This window comes from Prunus mume, linkage group LG6 (assembly GCF_029339155.1).
Source record: "Prunus mume cultivar Tortuosa linkage group LG6, ASM2933915v1, whole genome shotgun sequence".
Lineage (NCBI taxonomy): Eukaryota > Viridiplantae > Streptophyta > Magnoliopsida > Rosales > Rosaceae > Prunus > Prunus mume.
Genome location: NC_142703.1, coordinates 20,812,690 through 20,831,404, shown reverse-complemented (window position 1 = coordinate 20,831,404; position 18,715 = coordinate 20,812,690). Strand labels below are relative to the sequence as shown.

The 18,715-nt window shown below is 41.7% G+C and overlaps 1 protein-coding gene across 1 annotated transcript; it reads right to left on the bottom strand.

Annotated features, from left to right (window-relative positions):
- Positions 1-13,340: 13,340 nt before the first annotated feature.
- On the bottom strand, positions 13,341-14,399 carry LOC148916398 (uncharacterized). The gene has a single exon (XM_089055124.1). It carries the CDS (start codon positions 14,397-14,399, stop codon positions 13,341-13,343), a length of 1,059 nt encoding a protein of 352 aa, XP_088911250.1.
- Positions 14,400-18,715: the final 4,316 nt, after the last annotated feature.

Genomic DNA, 18,715 nt, shown 5'->3' with positions numbered 1-18,715 from the left:
AGCTACTATGGGCATGGGCTGCTATAAAGAGCCAAATGTATGAAAATTGCCCCTGGGTTTGAGTTCAAGAATTAGGCCCCTAGAATGCTTTGAAAGGGTAGCTAAACCTTAGGAAGCACCTTGGTTACATTTACCAGCAAAACTAACAGTTGCTTACAGGTAGATTCTTAGCTTGGCATGAGAAACTTGTGACATGGTAGCAAAACAATCATGAGTTTAGTATAAACAGAGAGATGGCTGTGAATTTCTATGAGAAACAAAGGTTTTAAGACAAGGGGGAAGGGATTCTAAGGAGGTTTGTTGAAGAGAGAGAGAGAGAGAGAGAGAGAGAGAGAGAGAGAGAGAGAGAGATGGGGGTATAATGGGTGTGTTGAGTAGTTTCCGGCAACTTGATGAAAACTCTGTCAAGCTCTGAAACAATTTAACAGAAGAAAAAAAAAAAGGAGAAAATGGAGGAATAAGGCTCGAAATTGCATAGGTTTCAAGGATGAGAGATGAAGTTTTCTCTCTAAATGTGTGTTTTGATGGGTAGGAGATGACCTTTTTTATAGCCGCTGGAAGCTCATTCTTCCCAAGAAACCATAATGGTTTCTCTCTAATTTTGCCAAGTCTCTCTTTTCATTTCTCTTCTCTCCTTTTGACTCACCCCATTTTGTGAAATCTCCTTCTGTCCAAGCATACAAAGACAAGATTTTTGGGAGCTCTAAGGCTTTTCCCGCAGCTGCCTCACACTACTACGTTTCACTATTTGCGCGACGAAACATTGCGCGACGAATATAAACTCGTCGCGCAAACCATAATCGCGCGACGAAAATACATATTCGTCGCTCAATGCACTCAAAATTTGCGCCACCAAACTCTTTTGTCGCGCAAAAGTTATATCGCGACAAACAAATTTTTAAATCGCGCAAACCGAAGTTAAAAAAGCGGGGAATTTTTTAGCGCGAAACATTTGCGCGACGAGAAATATCGTCGCTGAAGGCAACATTGCGCGACGAACACAACCTCCGTCGCGCAAATAGGACAGTCCCCGATTTAGCGCGACGGAAATACGTTTCGTCGCGTAAGAGAACAAGAGATATTTTATTTTTGGCGCCAAAAATGACCTGGGTGGGATTTTTTTTTGCGCGACGTACTTACGTTTCGTCGCGTAAAGTTCAACGTTTATGCGACGAATATCTTCTTTTGCGCGACGGAATTTTGTTTTTGCGCGACAATTTTGCGCGACGAAAGTTTGCGCGACGGAAAGTAGCAGCGTCGCGCAAAAGTTAGATGTCGGCAGGTGTTTGTGCGACGAAAAAATGGGTTTGCGCGACGAATAATTTGGTTTTTTGCGACGGGAGTTTGCGCGACGAATAAGTATGTTCGTCGCGCAAAGTCCTTCTTCTTCATATTAGAATTCTGCCATTGCAGAGGCAGAATGCAAAAACAAAGCATTCTGCCTCTGCCTCTCTCTCAACCTTTCTGCTGCTGCTGGGATTTCAATACATTGATTGGGTAAGTATTTTTCGTCATTAGTTTAAAAGTATTAATTTAAGTTCGTACTAAGGTTTTTTAATTTGTTTTCGTTAGGGATATTTGTAATTAGCGATTGGTGGAGAACGATTGAGAAGGTATTTTATTTGTTTTATATATGTTTAAAATGTTCTTGTGAAGTTATATTTATATTATGTTGTGCGTAACGTAGTACAATCTGTTGTGATGTACGAAGTTAATTGAAATTAACTTCGTGCTTTTATTTTTATGTTTAGTAACACTTAGTTTCCCGTTCGAGATTAGTTGGATTTCGTGCATGGATGCGTAATGCATGACTGCGGTCCAATTAATTCTTGAATTGTCCCATTATTTGGACAGTTTGGTAATGCATAGTGTTGTCACGTAATCTATGGCTACAGGATTAGGTTTCGATTGTGGATATTTCGTTGTCATCTCGGTACGTTCTTCGGGTGGTACATAGGTATTTATACCTATGGCCACCTCAAGAACTGTAGTGAGATCTTTGTGAAATTCATCCACGTCGAAATCTAATCTCATGTAGTCGTAGGTTACGTGGCAGGAGTATGCATTCCCGAATGGGATAGGACCCTTACCGGAGGCATAAGGTGACATTATAACTTCGTATGAAGTTGTTGTGATTGTTGTGTTGTGATTCTGGTTTCAGGAATTATAGGACAGAAGGTGGATACAAAACCCTAACAGATGCGCAGACGAATACTTGGATGGAATCGAGGATTTTATTGAGTTTGCACGTAGACACAACCCGGGTGCAACTAGAATCCGTTGTCCTTGTAGGAGGTGCAACAACACGTTATGGGAGACAATTGAAAATGTTGGATTTCATTTAGTAAGAAATGGAATGATTGAGACATATAGCATTTGGAACCTTCACGGGGAACAATTAGAGCATGCTTCGTCTTCAAATGCCACAAGAGTGGACAATGTTCAACCTATTGTGGATGCTAATGATGAAGTCATGGATATTATACAGGATGTTTTTCCATTTGTATCGACCAACATGAATCAAGAAGAGCAAGATGATGTGCCTACACCAATAGACAGTGCGGAGTTTGAACAATATGAGAAATTGTTAAAAAATGCCAACCAAGAGTTATACCCGGGGTGCGAGAGCTTTTCCGTTCTCACGGCCATTGTGGAGCTAATGCACGGAAAAATAAAGTATCGTATGTCGAACCTGTGTTTCGATTACTTTTTGGGGGTTTTCAAGAGAATGCTTCCGACGGACAATTGTTTGCCGAAAGACCATAAACAGGCGCAGAAGGTGTTGAATGGTCTTGGATTGGGTTATGAAAAAATTCATGCTTGCAAAAATAATTGCATGTTATTCTACAAAGAGCATGAATCGTTGGATACATGTCCTATATGCAATGAGTCGAGGTTCAAGATGACATCTCAGAATAGGACGACTAAGATCCCACAAAAAGTCATGCGTTATTTGCCCCTGAAACCTAGGTTGCAGCGATTGTATATGTCGACGCATACTGCCACAGACATGAGATGGCATCAGGAAAAACGGGTAGACGATAATGTGATGCGGCATCCTGCAGATGGGGAGGCATGGAAAGAGTTCGATCGAATGTTCCCGAGTTTGCTGCTGATCCCCGAAATGTTAGATTGGGACTTGCCACTGACGGATTCAATCCGTATGGGGTTCTAAACCAACACCACAGCACTTGGCCGATTTTCGTATTCCCATATAATTTGCCGCCTTGGAAATGCATGAAAAAAGAATACATGATGATGACTGTTTTGATAACTGAGGATCCTGGGAGGTCAATCGATGTTTACTTAAGGCCGCTGGTTGATGAGCTAAAGGATTTGTGGACAAGCGGTGTTCGCACGTACGATAAATCAACTGGGAAGATGTTCACTTTGCGGGCAGCAGTTATGTGGACTGTGAATGATTTCCCAGCATATGCAATGGTTTCTGGGTGGAGCACAAAAGGTTATATGGCATGTCCTGTATGCAAGGAAGATGTAACTTCTGGTTGGCATGCTGGAAAAGTTTGTTACCTTGGTCATCGGAGATGGTTGCCATGGGACCATGAGTGGAGGGAAAAAGATAAAGAGTTCGACGGGAACACTGAGCATCGCCTTAGACCCAGAGAATGGTCCGGTGATGAGATATTGGACCAGCTGAACCGGTTGGATTTTGCTCCCTTCGGGAAAGCAGTTAGTCGTATCGGACACTGCTACACATATGAACTGGACGCACAAACCTATGTTTTTTGAGCTCCCATATTGGTCGAAACTAAAATTGAGGCACAATCTAGATGTGATGCATGTTGAGAAAAATGTATTCGACACATTGGTGGGCACGATTCTAGATATCGAGGGGAAGACAAAGGACACGATCAAAGCTCGTCTTGATTTGGAAAGAATGGGCATACGAAGGGGTTTATGGATGAATAGGGACAATGATAAAGCTAGAAGGGATCTTGCATTCTTTTCTATGAAACCGAATGACAAGAAAGAGTTTCTAAAGTTTGTATCGTCAGTAAAGTTTCCCGATGGGTATGCTTCTAATATCGCATACGTTGTGTGAATGTTGACGGGGGTAAATTTACTGGACTTAAAAGCCATGACTGCCATGTGTTTATGCAACGCCTACTTCCTGTTGGTATTCGACACCTATTGCCGGAAGATGTAGTGAAGCCAATCATTTTGTTGTCCAGATTTTTTTCCCAACTGACGGCGAAAACTTTGCGAAAAACGGACATGTTTCAGTTGCGCCATGACATTGTCCAAGTCCTATGCAAGTTTGAGATGATATTTCCTCCAGCTTTCTTCACAAGTATGATGCACGTGATGGTTCACTTGCCAGAAGAGGCATTACTTGCTGGTCCTGTCAACTATCGCTGGATGTATCCAATAGAAAGGTATATAATCCTTATCATTTGTGTATGCATCATTATCACATGCTTGCTAATTTCAATCATATCGTTTTATTTTGGCAGGCTTCTCGGAGAGCTGAAAAAAAGTGTACGCAATAGCGAAGCCCGAAGGATCAATCGTAGAGGCTTGGGTTCAATATGAGTCGCTTACTTTCTGCGGAATGTATTTAAAAGATGTGGAGACGGTTTTCAATCGTCCTCAGCGCAATCATGATGGAGGTATGAGAAATGAAAAACTTTCTGTTTTTGCCCAAAGCGCACGACCCTTCGGAGATCCTGGACGCAAGAGTCGTTTTCTAGAAATGACATGGAGATAGCGCATTGGTTCGTACTGAACAATTGTGATGAGATCATGGGATACTTATATGAGCATGAAGAGATGATGAAGCGAGAACATCCATCACATTTGGTTGCCCAGAAACACCGTGAATTGTTTCCACAATGGTTTTTGGATTCTGTAAGTTATCAGTGTTTGTTATTTGAGAAATATAAATTTTTTTAATAAATTTTGTCAGACTAACATATGAATGGTTTTGTATAATATTAGGTGAATAAGTTGAAATCATCGAATTCCCCAACTTACAGTGATGAGTTATATAACTTGGCGTTTGGCCCGATTCGCGCTGAATTGTTCTCGGGTTGTAATGTCAACGGTGTCAAATTTTTGGCCGAAGCACGAGATGACAAGTTGTGTACGCAAAACAGCGGTGTCCATGTCCCAGGTGGAGGCGAAAGTACGGACATTGATTTCTTAGTAAGGTGTCGTACTAGGCTGATAATTTATTCGGGCCCAACCGTGGATTTTTTGGGCCTCAACATTAGCCCCCTTAATTATAAAGGTCATGGACAGGTGCTGGAATGGGCCGAATAATTAAACCTGACCCAAAAATCAGATTTGTAATTGTAAGGAACCTCTCCTCTTCCCACGTGCAAAATGACGGCATGTTATGATAAGCTCCAGCAGTTATTTGCAGTTTCCCACAACCGTCTTCTTCCTCTTTTTTATTATTATTTTTCTTTATTTTCTTTTTCCTTCCTCTTTTCACGCACCAAACCCAGCCTTTCTCCATTACTTTTCTCTTCGTTCTCTTTCCTTCTTCCAACGAACTCAGGCTGAGTGAGAGAGTGAGATCGAGCAAAAGCCACCCGCCTCCATTCTTTGGGAAGGAGCTCGAGTCGAACCCGACCCCGCTTCACATCGCATTACTTGCTGCTGGAATCTTCGAGCACTCCAGCTTCTTAACTTGAGCATTTAGACCTCTGTCTTGGTCTTTTGGTAAGCAACTCTGCCAACTTAAGCATTTTATGAATAATCATATGACAGGACCCGCCCGAATTTTTCGAAACCCGGAACGAAACCTGTGGAATTCCGGACATCACACCGATGTCGGGTCCACTCACTAAAACTATAACCTCCTTTTCTAAAAAGGAATATAGGCACGAGACATTCTACCAAAATTTCGGCAGAGTCTCTCCTGTAAATTTAACATTCCCCAAAAATTTCAACCTGCATAAAACATATTTAATATCCCAACCAGCAGCATGCACAATATAGTTTCATGCAAATCACATGATCGGCCTCCGGCCCCTATATAATTGGAAACAGAACCACCAACAATGTTCTTATATCACTGTAATAAACTCAAACTTATTTATAAATGCCCATAACAAATAACATAAATTAGCTTCCCAAATTTTTAACATGCATCCACTATCATTTATAAATTTTCACCAATAGTTCCAAGGCCTCAGCCCATTATACCGCATACATTATTCAAAAGAATACATCCACATAACCCTCCTTTAGCCAAATGGGAGTATGAGCAAATATTCAATCGCACCTCGATTTCAACCGAGTTTCAAGACCAACGACAAGGTCAGAACCAATCTCAATCAAACCACCCAAGTAAAATTTAGCCCGCGGCTGCACCTAGGCACTACCCTAGGCTGCCTACGTACCCTTACTAAGGGATCAAGCCACACGTAGTTCTTTTATAAAAAAATTTCCAAAACCATCAACATGCAATCAATTACCGAAATCCCAAACAAAATCTTTTTCAAACATCATCCATTCCCAACTCAGTCTAATAATCCTTAATTCATCTCTCTAATAATCACATAATCTCCCCATAAGCCGAAAAATCCAACGCCATGTATGGGGCCTGTCAACACGCCGGAAAATCCAACGCCACGTATGGGGCCTGTCAACACGCCGAAAATCCTGCGCCATGTGCGACCTCAACATAATATCACAATATCTCCCCATACGCTGGAAAATCCTACGCCACGTGGGACCTCAACATAATATCATATAATCTCCCCATATGCTGGAACTACCAATGCCACGTATGGGGTGTCAACACGCCAAAAAAACCTATGCCATGTGCGACCTCAACATAATATCACAATATCTCCCCATACACCGGAACTACCAATGCCTTGTATTGGGTCTGTCAACACGCCGAAAAATCCTACTCCACGTGTGACCTCAACATAATATCACAATATCTCCCCATACACCGAAACTACCAGCGCCACGTATGGGGTCTGTTGGAAAATTCTACGCCACGTGGAACCTCAACATAATAACACATAATCTCCCCATACGCCGGAACTACCAACGCCATGTATGGGGTCTGTCAACACGCCGGAAAATCCTACGCCACGTGCGACCTCAACATAATATCACAATATCTCCCCATACGCTGGAATTACCAACACCACGTATGGGGCTTGTCCGCATGCCGGAAAATCCTATGCCACGTGGAACCTCAACATAATATCACATATCTCCCCATACGCCGGAACTACCAACGCCACGATTGGGAAGTGTCTCACACGCCGGAACTACCAACGCCACGTGTGGGAAGTCTAGTAACTGGGGGTGGTACTTACATAGTGTAATCAAACATCTTTATATCTTTATAATATGTATATATATACTAATTTCCAATATTGCATAAACCTCAACCACAATATAGTATCCGATAATCCCCCAATTTAAAACAATAAATTAATAACCTAAACCCACATAATCAACATAACTCAACAACGCTCAAGACCTGTCACTAGAGTCATTATAATTCTCTTAGGAAGGTAAAACTACCTCGGAAGACTCAAGGTCAACCAAGGGTCAAACTACCCACACTTGGTCAAATGGGCCCATTGGGCCCACGACCTCCAAATTCCGATCCGACAGTTCCTATGGGTTCTACAAGGTTTAGGATACACGTCCTGCAAGTTTGGTCCGAATTGGACGGTTGGATCACTCACGATCGCATGATCAGACGGTTACTATAAAACACAAACTTCAAGTTATTAAATCAGAACATCCGGGGCTCCGATCCACGATCCATGAATTCCTACACAATCCTAGGAATGTCTAGATTGACATATATTGAAATGGTGTCGATCCAACGGTCCGAACATGTCAAACCCAGATAACGCCTAATATGCGATATCTGACCGACGATCAAAGCGACATCGTGAAATCCGAGCACACCTACACGCTCGTGAGGACCAGGAGATTACGTCGGGACGCAATGCCCTTTTCTATAGTGCCCACGCGCCGCCACACGCACCGGCAGCACATGGGTGTCCAAAGCGATAATGCTTCAATGGAAAAACTCAAGATCATGGCTCAAGACTCCTACCCTAGGTATAACACCCTATTTGGAACCACTTTTGTTCTTGGACATACCCCGAAAAATGGCTGGAAGTGGCCGGAATATCGTCCCGAAATCCGGCCAAACTTTGGGTTCCAAATCGAGTTACTTATGCTAGGAATTGATCAAATCCTACCCAACAGACAGCTAGATCATGAAAAATAGGTGAGAAAGCATACCTCACTCGCCTGAAACGGTGGCCGGAGGAGGGAGAACGAGCCGGCGAAAGTTCACGAAAAACTGTCTAAAACCGCCTGTTTCTTGGCTGTTTCCGGCGACTACGGCAGCGTATCGAGGCAGAGAAGGGCTGGGACTGGAAGAGGGAAGTGTGGTGGTTCTAACGGGACCGGTCTTGCTTGAAGTGGTGGCCGGAGTTGGGAGAAATCACCCCTTGAAGTAGACTGGTTGAGCTGCCCCAAGGAAAGTAAGTCAATATCCACAAGTCATGCCAACAATATATTCATAAAATGCAATACACAAAATCCATTGAAAATGGGAAATATAGGGGCCATAAATTTATAGTGAGGTGGACCTGCCAGGCTGCCCCATGGAAGAACTTCTCTCTCTCAACCAAGTCCGTCGTCTCTAACATTGGGCTTAACAAAGCAGCGGTACTAAGGTTTTGGAGGTACTAGTCTACTCTCTATATGTTTATGTAATTTTATTTAATAGTAGAAAAAAAATTCATATGAATTCAAAGTCACAATTGTAACGTAAAAATAAACAAACAAAATGTAATTCACATAACAACTTTATAAAATGCATCAAAACATCACTTGTCTTGCATTTTTCGATGTCAAAGTATCAATTAACTTTACATAATCCACTTTTTCAACCATATCTTTTTCAATAGAAAATATAAGCAATAGTCTTGTGGATTTTACCTTCTTGTTCTTCCTCCGTAGATATTTAATAAACTGATTTTTTATTTTTTTTTGGTCAAGTAGAACATGATTTCCTATATGCTGCTAGGTTTTTTTTTTCCTCTTTTTTTTTTTTTTTTTGCTAAGGTGTATGCTGCTAGTTTAACCTATGTAACTAGGTTAACGTATTAAACTTATTTTTAAAAATAATCATTGGTCCTTTATTGAGTTTCCTTTTTAATCAGTTAAACAAACAGAGTGTGTGCATGAGAGAAAGTGCGCTAAAAAGTTAGAGATAGTACCCTCCATATCAAGAAAGAAGCTGCCAAGATATTAATCGCCTTATCAGCAAATATTAAGAAAGAAATTTAGAAAACTTTGCACCTGAGGATCAATTCAAGGATGAGATGAGATCTAGAAAAGAGTGGTAGAGCTCATAGCTATATTATATTTTAGCAATTGTACTAAAAGCAGAATGGAAAAACAATGGAAATTACGAAAAGAAAAAAAGAAAAAGTAGAAGTAGAGGGGAATTGTCCAAGCATTCAAACTTTCAAGCCATCCAACTCTTTCTTGATCTTGACTAAGAAAAGCACTGACTAAGATTGTTCTTGTTCAAGTTAGTAATAATGTGGTGGTATCAAGTGTAGTTGGTATCGTGATTCACTCAAGAACTTGAGAGGATCATGTTAGAGACAAAGTTTGTATACAGGTCTATTTCAGTTAGTTGTCTGGGTGGCATTAGACTAATGCACAAATGTTTCGGTTCATTTCACTATGGTGTGTAAATCCAATGGTTGTGTTTGAAGACCGAGAAAGTTACTACATGTTGAGGACTAGTATAACTATTTCCTTAATATTGACTATTTCCTCATGTGGAACTAGTTGTGTGTTAGCATGGGGAATCTTGAGGCTTATGTTTCGAGATGGTCGATAACCTAGGTTTAGGGAAATTCAACTGATGATTGGAGTTGGCAGCAGTGTTCTTTGTTGAAGAGTTGAAAATATTACCGAAGCGATTAAGAGTTTGGGGTGTTACACTTGTGTAGCATCCAGGGAAAAATAATGTGGTCATGGATATCTCAAGTCCGAGAGCCTAGTGAGTCTTGGAATGATGATAGTGCAAGAAAAGGAAGGTGTCGGAGGTTGCATCCAGTTTGTGTTGCATTTACCTTGCTCATGTTGAAGTAGGGTTCTTCACGGATTCCAAGGGGAAATCCGGAGCAAGTCTTGTTAGGTCTTCCAGGATTAGACCTAATGGGTCTAGCATGAAGGATAAAAAAGGGGTATGGGGACCGGTTCAGGGATTATTTTGGGTATGGTGTTCAGAGAATGGCGGGATTGGTTTTCTAATCCCTGACCGTAACCCTCCCCATTTTATATATATGTAATTTATTTTATCATATAATTATATTATTATAGCATATCTAATGGGAATGATCTGGCCTCAAATGAAAAAACACACTTTCTAATGCATGTGTTTGACCCAGTCCAGTTTGGCCTATGGCAGGATAAGGGGCTGGTTTTGCCCCACTGCTGGCCAGGACAAGAGTGGACACCACGGTCAAATTTTGAAAAAACAAATGGGCGCAACTTTTGCTGACTTTTCCAATTGCAATGACCATTGACGAGCTGCCACATGGCACCCTCAATGGCAATGGCCTAACGACAATAGTTGTGCCTTTTTGTTTTTTTGTTTTTTTGTTTTTTTTTTCCAGTTCCGAACTAGCTAACTTTTTCCTCTTTTTTTTTCTTTTGTTCATCACCCTCTCACCCAAAAAATCTCTCAATTGCTCCAAACATTTCTACTTGTTTGTCTTTTTTCATTTTGCTCAAAATTATTGTTCCAAATTATGGCTCAAAAATAAATTTTCGTGTTACTTTTCTTATGGTTTGATTTTTATCACAAATAAAATAATAATAAACTAAAATAACAAGTTTTAAGTTTTAGCCCCTAGTCCGCACCACCATTAGAACCACAAAAAATTTGAGAGCCTAGATTTTGTGAATAGTATCATTTTGAGGGGCTACAACAACATCTAGCCCCTTAATGATCATGTCTTGAACATGTAGTTATGACATGTATTAATTTTTTAACTAGTCTAGATTTTTTAGTTAATAAAAATGAAATTGATACATATCTTGTGCTAATAATGTTTTTTTTTCTCATTTAACAAAGTAACTTTTTATGTTTACTTTTTCATAATGGGGCAGGTCAGAGAACCTGTTCCCCAATGAAGGCGGGAATGGAGAATCCCCAACTTGAAGATTGCAAGTATAAAGGCTGAGATAGGAAAAGAAAAAAAACTTGGAATAGGGATAGAAATAGCATACCCACTCCCGATTCGACCTATTATCATCCCTAGCAATATTATGTTAATACTCAAGTTTCAAACAAGTCTTTTACAGTTAATTAGCATCGACTGGTAAGTAACTTCCAATTTACATAAAATGAACTGGGTATTGGAATAATTATCCACATTTTGTATTTAAAACCATTTAGTTTTGGTTGAAATAACATTAATTGGTTTTTCTAACATTCCACCGGACGCATTCTGTCTTATAGGTCTTGGTCTTCCCCACGGGCTGGTCAACATTAGTAGTCAAAAATGCCCCTGTACGATGAGCGTTGGGCCTTAGACGCAGTCGATTCTGTTTGGTCAATGTTTTGACCATTTAAAATGGGCCTGGTTTGTTGGGCCTCAGTAACTCGAACCATATAATTGGTCCAAATACCTACGAAATTGGGCCACGTTAATTTTGGTCCAAACAGAGTGATTATTAAAATTTATTTCATTTAGAGAACCAATTTTAGGCAATGAAGATAACTGTAGAATATTTTTTCTCAAATCCTTATTACTTGGGGAGTCGTTCTATAACAGCTTCACTTAAGTTTAATGAAATGATCGTGTAATTAATACGAAGGCCTTCATAAGAAGTTCATATATAATACCCTCACTATAGAATTTTACATTACTCGGGAGCCTCCCAACTTGGGCTATTTCAAGCTCAATGTTGATGGTTCCCGAAAGTGCGATTCTGATATCGTTGAAGCTGTAGGAGTAATTTGTGTGGGATTAGACTGATGGCATTGTGGCTAAATTCTTTTCTTTTCTTTTCTTTTCTTTTTTGGTCGAAATCCAAGAAGCTGATAGTCAAAATGGTATTAAGAACCTGATAGTCAAAATGGACCCTGCTACTGCAATTACTATTCTCTTGTAATTATCTTTTTATAAATATTGTATAATAACAAAGACATATTTTATTATGATATGATAGAAAATGAATGACCCTTTTTCTTTTTCTGGTAAAAAATATGAATTTTATATGATAAAGAAAGATACTGAAATTTCGAGTACAAAAAAAAAAAAAAAACCGAAAACAGAGGAAGAAAGTGAAGGAAAAAAAAGAAGAAAGGCACTGAGGCAAAAAGCTGGAATTTTGCAAAATAAAATTTTTATTTATTTTTTTTTAAAAAAAAATGATGCAAATTCTGGAAGGGAACAAGATCTGAAAGATCTTCAATGCAAAGTGAAAAATAAAGAGAAAAAAACGTACTCAACATCTAACCCAAATCTTCCAAATCTTCAATTCTGGAAGGGAAACAGAGATGAATGATTTTTTTTTTTATAAATTTTTTTTTAAGATATCAAAAGAAATCAAACCCACAAAACCACACTAAACATCTAACCCAGAAAAATAGGCCAAGAATCATCATACATCTCAATATTTGGCAATAAAATCGAAAAATAAATTGAAAGAGAGCCAAGTAATCCAGAACAGAGAAATCAATTATGAAAAAAAAAAAATTAAGAGAGAAGAGATGAGAGAAGAAGAAAGACGAGAGACAAGAGAGGAGAGAGGAGAGAGGAGACCACGCAGAGCGGTGAGGAGCAATGCGAAGCATTTTTTTGGTCTGAATAATACTTCATTAAAAGCGGAGAAGGCTCAGTGCACGCAAAGCAGAAGTTGCAGAAGAAGCATACAAGGAAGGGGAGAACCCAGAGCAATACAAACAAATCACAGGGAGGCCAAAGATACCTCCCAGGAGATAGAAAGCTGGAAATACAACAAGTAAACGTATCTAATAACCAAATCTAATTACTAGGGGGGCACGGCAAACCATCCTTAGCCAAAACCCGAACCATAGAGGGAGGAGGTGTGAGGCCCAACGCAAGGTTCGCACCCTCATATTTGTGAGCTGCGACATGCGCAGATTTGCTGGCGAGATACCCATTCCCATTTGACCGAGGTGAACCATGAAGAGAGTCTCCTGATCTCCAAGATAATAGGGATGATTCTCCAATTGCCGCGCAGATTTTCGTTCCTCAAACAAGTGACAACATCCATTGAATCACTTTCAAGAATGATTTCCTGACAATTTTTCTCTTTTGCTAGAATTAGCCCTTCCAAAACAGCTTCGCTTCCACTTCTATTGCAGAGTTCCGGAGAGTAGCCTTACTCATACCACCGACAATCGCCCCTAGAATCACATAGCGGACCCACACCACCTGCAGAGAGTCCCTTTTCCAAGCTCCATCCACATTAACCTTAATATAAGGGTGTGGGGGAACCCTCCAGATAGCATGGGGGGGAGAAAAGAAGGGAGTAGAACTAGTAGTAACACTCGAGGAAGGACACAATTCTCCCCATAAAGAAATAACTTTTCTAATAACAGAGCAAGGGCTTGGGGAACGACCATCAAAAATCGCAGAACATCTTTCTTTCCAAATCTCCCAACACGTGATGCCCACCAAAACAAGAATCTCTTTATTCCTTTCTTCAAAAAGAGCCAAAGAAGTAGTAACTCCCAATAGCCATCTGTCGAGGGAAGTCACGCTTTGAACATTCACACAGTAGTTTAAGGGGATGCCAAACCAAACACAAGCAGTCCAAGGGCACAATAGAATAGCATGTTCGGGTGACTCATCATAAGAATGGCATAAAGTACAGACTGGAGTAGTCCTAGCTCTGCGTTGAAACAGATTTTTTAGAGTGGGCAGGGAATTGGTCAAAGCCCTCCAAAAGAAAAGTTTGATCTTTGGTAAAACTTTCATACTCCATATTGACTTCCATAACTTTTTATCTACTTGGTGGGAGTGATGCTCCGGCACACTACCCACAACCACCAAATTTTCCATAGCCCAATGGTAACCACTGCGAACAGAAAAGAATCCATCTTTATTCCAAGGCCAAATCAGAGTATCCTCACGAGTGAGATTACAGAGAGGAATAGCACGGATTAAATTTGCCACATCGGGCTCAATAACATTTGAGATGCTCGCCAGATTCCATTCTCTCAAATCCCTATCAATGAGATCATTTACGAAAGTTGGAATAGGGCCGGAAACAGTGATGGTTGGCTTTGGACGCAGGATGGTTTTGTGGTGCAGCCAGTTATCGCTCCAGATCTTCACTTTCAAACCATTGCCAATTTGCCATATGGCACCATCAGACATAATCTTACGACCTTCAAGTAAGCTAGCCCATGCCCAAGAAGGACACGGCCCTCTTCTAGCTTTCAAGAAATCACCATCAGGGAAATACTTGGCTCGCAGAACACGTACCCAAAAAGCATCGGATTATGCCAGATACGCCAACACTGTTTAGCTAGGAGAGAAAGATTGAAATTTTCTAGTTCTCTAAAACCCAAGCCTCCCTCGGCCTTTGGGAGGCATAACAACTCCCATCTCTTCCAGTGAATATGGGCTTTGGCATCACCATTACTCCACCAGAAATTACTAAGAATACCATTAATTTGTTTGCAAGTGGTCACGGGGAATCTAAAGCAAGACATCGGGTACGTTGGCACAGCCAAGGCCACGGCCTTTATCGGGACCTCCTTACCAGCAGGATTTAAAACTTTGATTTCCATCCTTGAACTCTTTTACGAATCGATCAACAATGTAGTTCAAGGCAGCGGTTTTATCTCCCAAATAGAAGGCGGACCCAAATAAGTGCAGGATCAAGAGTCGAAGACATCCCCAACGTGTTTCGATTTCCCCAGCAAGAGAGTCAGAGACATTTGGGCTTAAAAATAAGGATGATTTATCCACATTGAGCTTTTGGCCTGATGCCAAACAATAGTCATCAACAATCTTTTTCAAAACACTGCAGTTACGTCTGTAGTACGGATGAAAAAAGAGAATCATCAGCAAACAAAAGGTGAGATATGGTTGGGCCACTCGACAAATACGGACACCATGAAGACAGCCGCGGCTCACGGCAACCTCCACATTACGTGAGAGAACTTCACTGATCAAGATGAAAAGGTAGGGAGATAGTGGATCCCCTTGACGAAGACCACGAGAGGGAATAAAAGAGCTACCCGGTTTGCCATTGATAACCACAGAGAAAGATACAGTAGTTACACATCTCATAACCATATTAATCCAAAAGTTGCCAAAACCCATTTTTTTCATAGTGGCTTCAAGAAAATCCCACTCAACACGATCATAGGCTTTATTCATATCCAGCTTTAGCCCAAGTTCTCCCACCTTACCCTTTCGCTTTAGTCTGAGATAGTGAAAAACCTCATGAGCAACAAGAATATTATCCTGGATTTGTCTCCCTGGTATGAAGGCATTCTGTTGATGGGATATAAGATGTGGAAGAATATCCTTTAACCGGTTTGCCAGGATCTTCGAAAGTATTTTGTAAGCATTATTACAGAGGCTAATAGGTCGGTACTGAGATGGGATCTCCGGGTTTAGGACTTTTGGAATTAGAGCAATATTTGTATGATTAAAGCCTTGTACAGCCTCCCAACTCTCAGAATAACTCATAGCAGTACCCACAATAACTTCTTTGACCTCCTCCCAATACTTTTGATAGAATAGGCCTGGGAATCCATCAGGACCCGGGGCTTTGAGAGAGCCCAGTTGGATAACAGCATCTTTTACCTCCTCAAACTCAATAGGTCTACAAAGCTCACGGTTCCAATCAGCGTTAACAATAGGGTGTATACAATCCAATACACCGTTCCATGTACGGCTGCCATCAGAGGCAAAAAGCTTCGAGAAGTAGTCATTGAAAACTCTTTCAACATCTTCTTGTTTTCATACAAAGTGCCATCGTCACCCAAAATTCTAGAAATGCGGTTGCGATTACGTCTAATAGCCGTAGACGTATGGAAAAATTTTGTATTTCGATCACCATCATTTAACCACAGTATCACGAGATCTGCTTCCAAAGAAGAGTCTTCTCTCATCCATGCTTCCAAAGCGGGTAATTAATTCATTTTCCTGCTCCACATTCAGTGGGTCGACTGTTGTAGTAAATCAATCTCCCCCATCAACCTGTTAATAACTTTTTTATTGTTTGGAAAGTGGGATTTGCTCCAGGCAATCAAATGCCGTCTACAAGAATTTAAGCTAGAACGCCATTTAATTGCCAGAGACCGACCCGTCCCTCACGCCAGCCCCTGCTGACAATCTCCACACATTCAGGATTTTCTGCCCAAGCTAACTCAAACTTGAACAGCCGGCGGGCACGATTGGAAGGTGGGACGCACTCAAGAATAAGGGGGCAGTGGTCGGACCCCACTCTGGGCATGTGGACCACCCTTGAGTTTGGCCAAACTTCCATCCAATTTGTGTTGACAAGGGCGCGATCAAGACGTTCCTGAATAGTGATAACCCCATCATCCACTCTTGCCCATGTGAAAGTTTGACCCACATGACAAAGGTCAATAAGGTCATGATCATTTAGAAAATTTCGGAGATATCTGATACGAGAGTTGCACCAAGGGGCACCACCCAACTTTTCGTGGTGCCATATCATTTCATTAAAATCACCAACACAAACCCAAGGCACACAGACATCAACGCCCAAATTAGAGACTCCACGCCAAAAAGAGTCTTTTTCCTCCCTGTAGGGAGGGCCGTAGAAATAGGAGCATCGCAATTGGACTCTGTCAAATCATCCAATATTGCAGTATCAATTAGGTTTTTTGTTGCAGAGATAATTTGAACAGATACCTTTGGTTTCCACCATAAACTAAGACCCCCTGCCATGCCAATAGGGTCCACGTTTACTCCTTGCTGATACCCCAACTGCATGCGAAGTTGATTCATTCGTGGCTATTCGCTTGGTCTCCATCAAGAACACCACAGAGGGATTATGGGAGTGAATCATCCCCCTCAGAATCTGAACTGTCAAGGCAGTCCCCAAACCTTGACAATTCCATATCAGTTGTATCATGACTTTCGTGTGGCTGTATAAGGCCAGCCACCACAGCCTTGGAGGTGGGATAAATCCTCCGAACCCAAGCTTTCCAGTCGTCGTTCCACCTCACGCATCTCCTCTGAGGCAGCAATGCAAACATCCTGGAGTTCTTCCTTACCAATATTTCCCAAGTTTTGCTTCCTGTGAGTTTTGGCTCTAGGAATAGAGTTCTGCATCCTAGTTTTGCCCGAATGAGCCTTAGGGCTGCAAGCCTTTCTTGTGAATCTAGCCAGCCTTAGAGAGCCACCCCGTGTAGTCCCAGGCCCATCACCCCTTATCATTTTGCCCGAGCCCAACCCGTGTCCACGGGCCCGTTTTCTACCAGTTTCTCTCAAATTGGACTTATAACCTTTTGGGCATCCAGCCGGGAAATGGCCCACCTCAAACTCACAAGTCAATTGTTGTTTAGGAGGACAGATAACGAAGAGCACGATCACTTCCTTCAGAAGCTCGATCCACAGGCACATCGGCTTTTGTTTTCCCATTGTTGCAGGCCTAATCAGAGTCTGCACCAAAAATTGCCCAAAGGTTTCGACATAGAAGCATGGGAAGGGTGTGGAAGGAGAGGCAAAAGACCGTTGTGGGGTATCCCAAGGCCAACGAATTAGAGAGTCCCGAATAATCCCCTGGTCAATGTTTTGAAATATTGGTCTATTGGAGAAACAGTCAGAGCCAATCACATTCAGAACCTTGGGAGACATGATGCTAGGTTGTAGCTGCATCGATTGCCGAGGCTCGTTGACACGTTGGTGACTCATTGGAATTGTCAAAGAGAGAAAGGTTTGCCGATCGTCCCTCATGTTGGGCCACCGTTGCCGCAGCCGCAATAGCTCGCTCGTTCAGTTCATAGAGCCCCCCTTCTTCCCTTTCGATGCATCGTCTCCAATGGGTTTCAACTGCTCCCTTGGTATCCCGACGAGACCGTTTTGCAGGTTGCACGGGGAATAGAGAGGACGGCCCTTGAACCTTCTCAGTATAGACCCATGCCCCATACCCTACACCCACCTTTGAAAAAACTGGGCATAGTGGATGATTACATGGCCGTTCTGTCCTATCAACGTGACCCACCTACCACATCGAAAGCAGAATCTTTTAGACTTTCATACCTCAAGCTGATCCATGACTTATCGTTGTTGCTTCTTGGCAGCCAAAAACCCACTTGGAGGGGTTTAGTGGTGTTGACTTCGACTCTCATTCGCAAGAATCCTCGTGTACATTAGGATCCTCAACCATTATTACTCGCCCGATCCGTTCAAAGAATAAGCATCGCGTTGTTGCGAGTCAGCTGTCCCAATGGAATCCCATGGGCTTGTATCCAAAAGGTGGCCTTGCATGGAATAATCTCATCCAGCGAGCAAGAATCTGGCCATGGTTGTACTGAGAAGACATCGTCGTGCACATACCAAGGACCACGCTCGATAAGTTTCTGCGCCACTTCATCCGATTCCACCGTGATGATATAGACGTTTGGGTTTGCCCAGGCAATCTTGACATCATCCGTATGTATGATGTTTCTCCACTCCCTTCGGAGGGCATTTTTTACTCCACC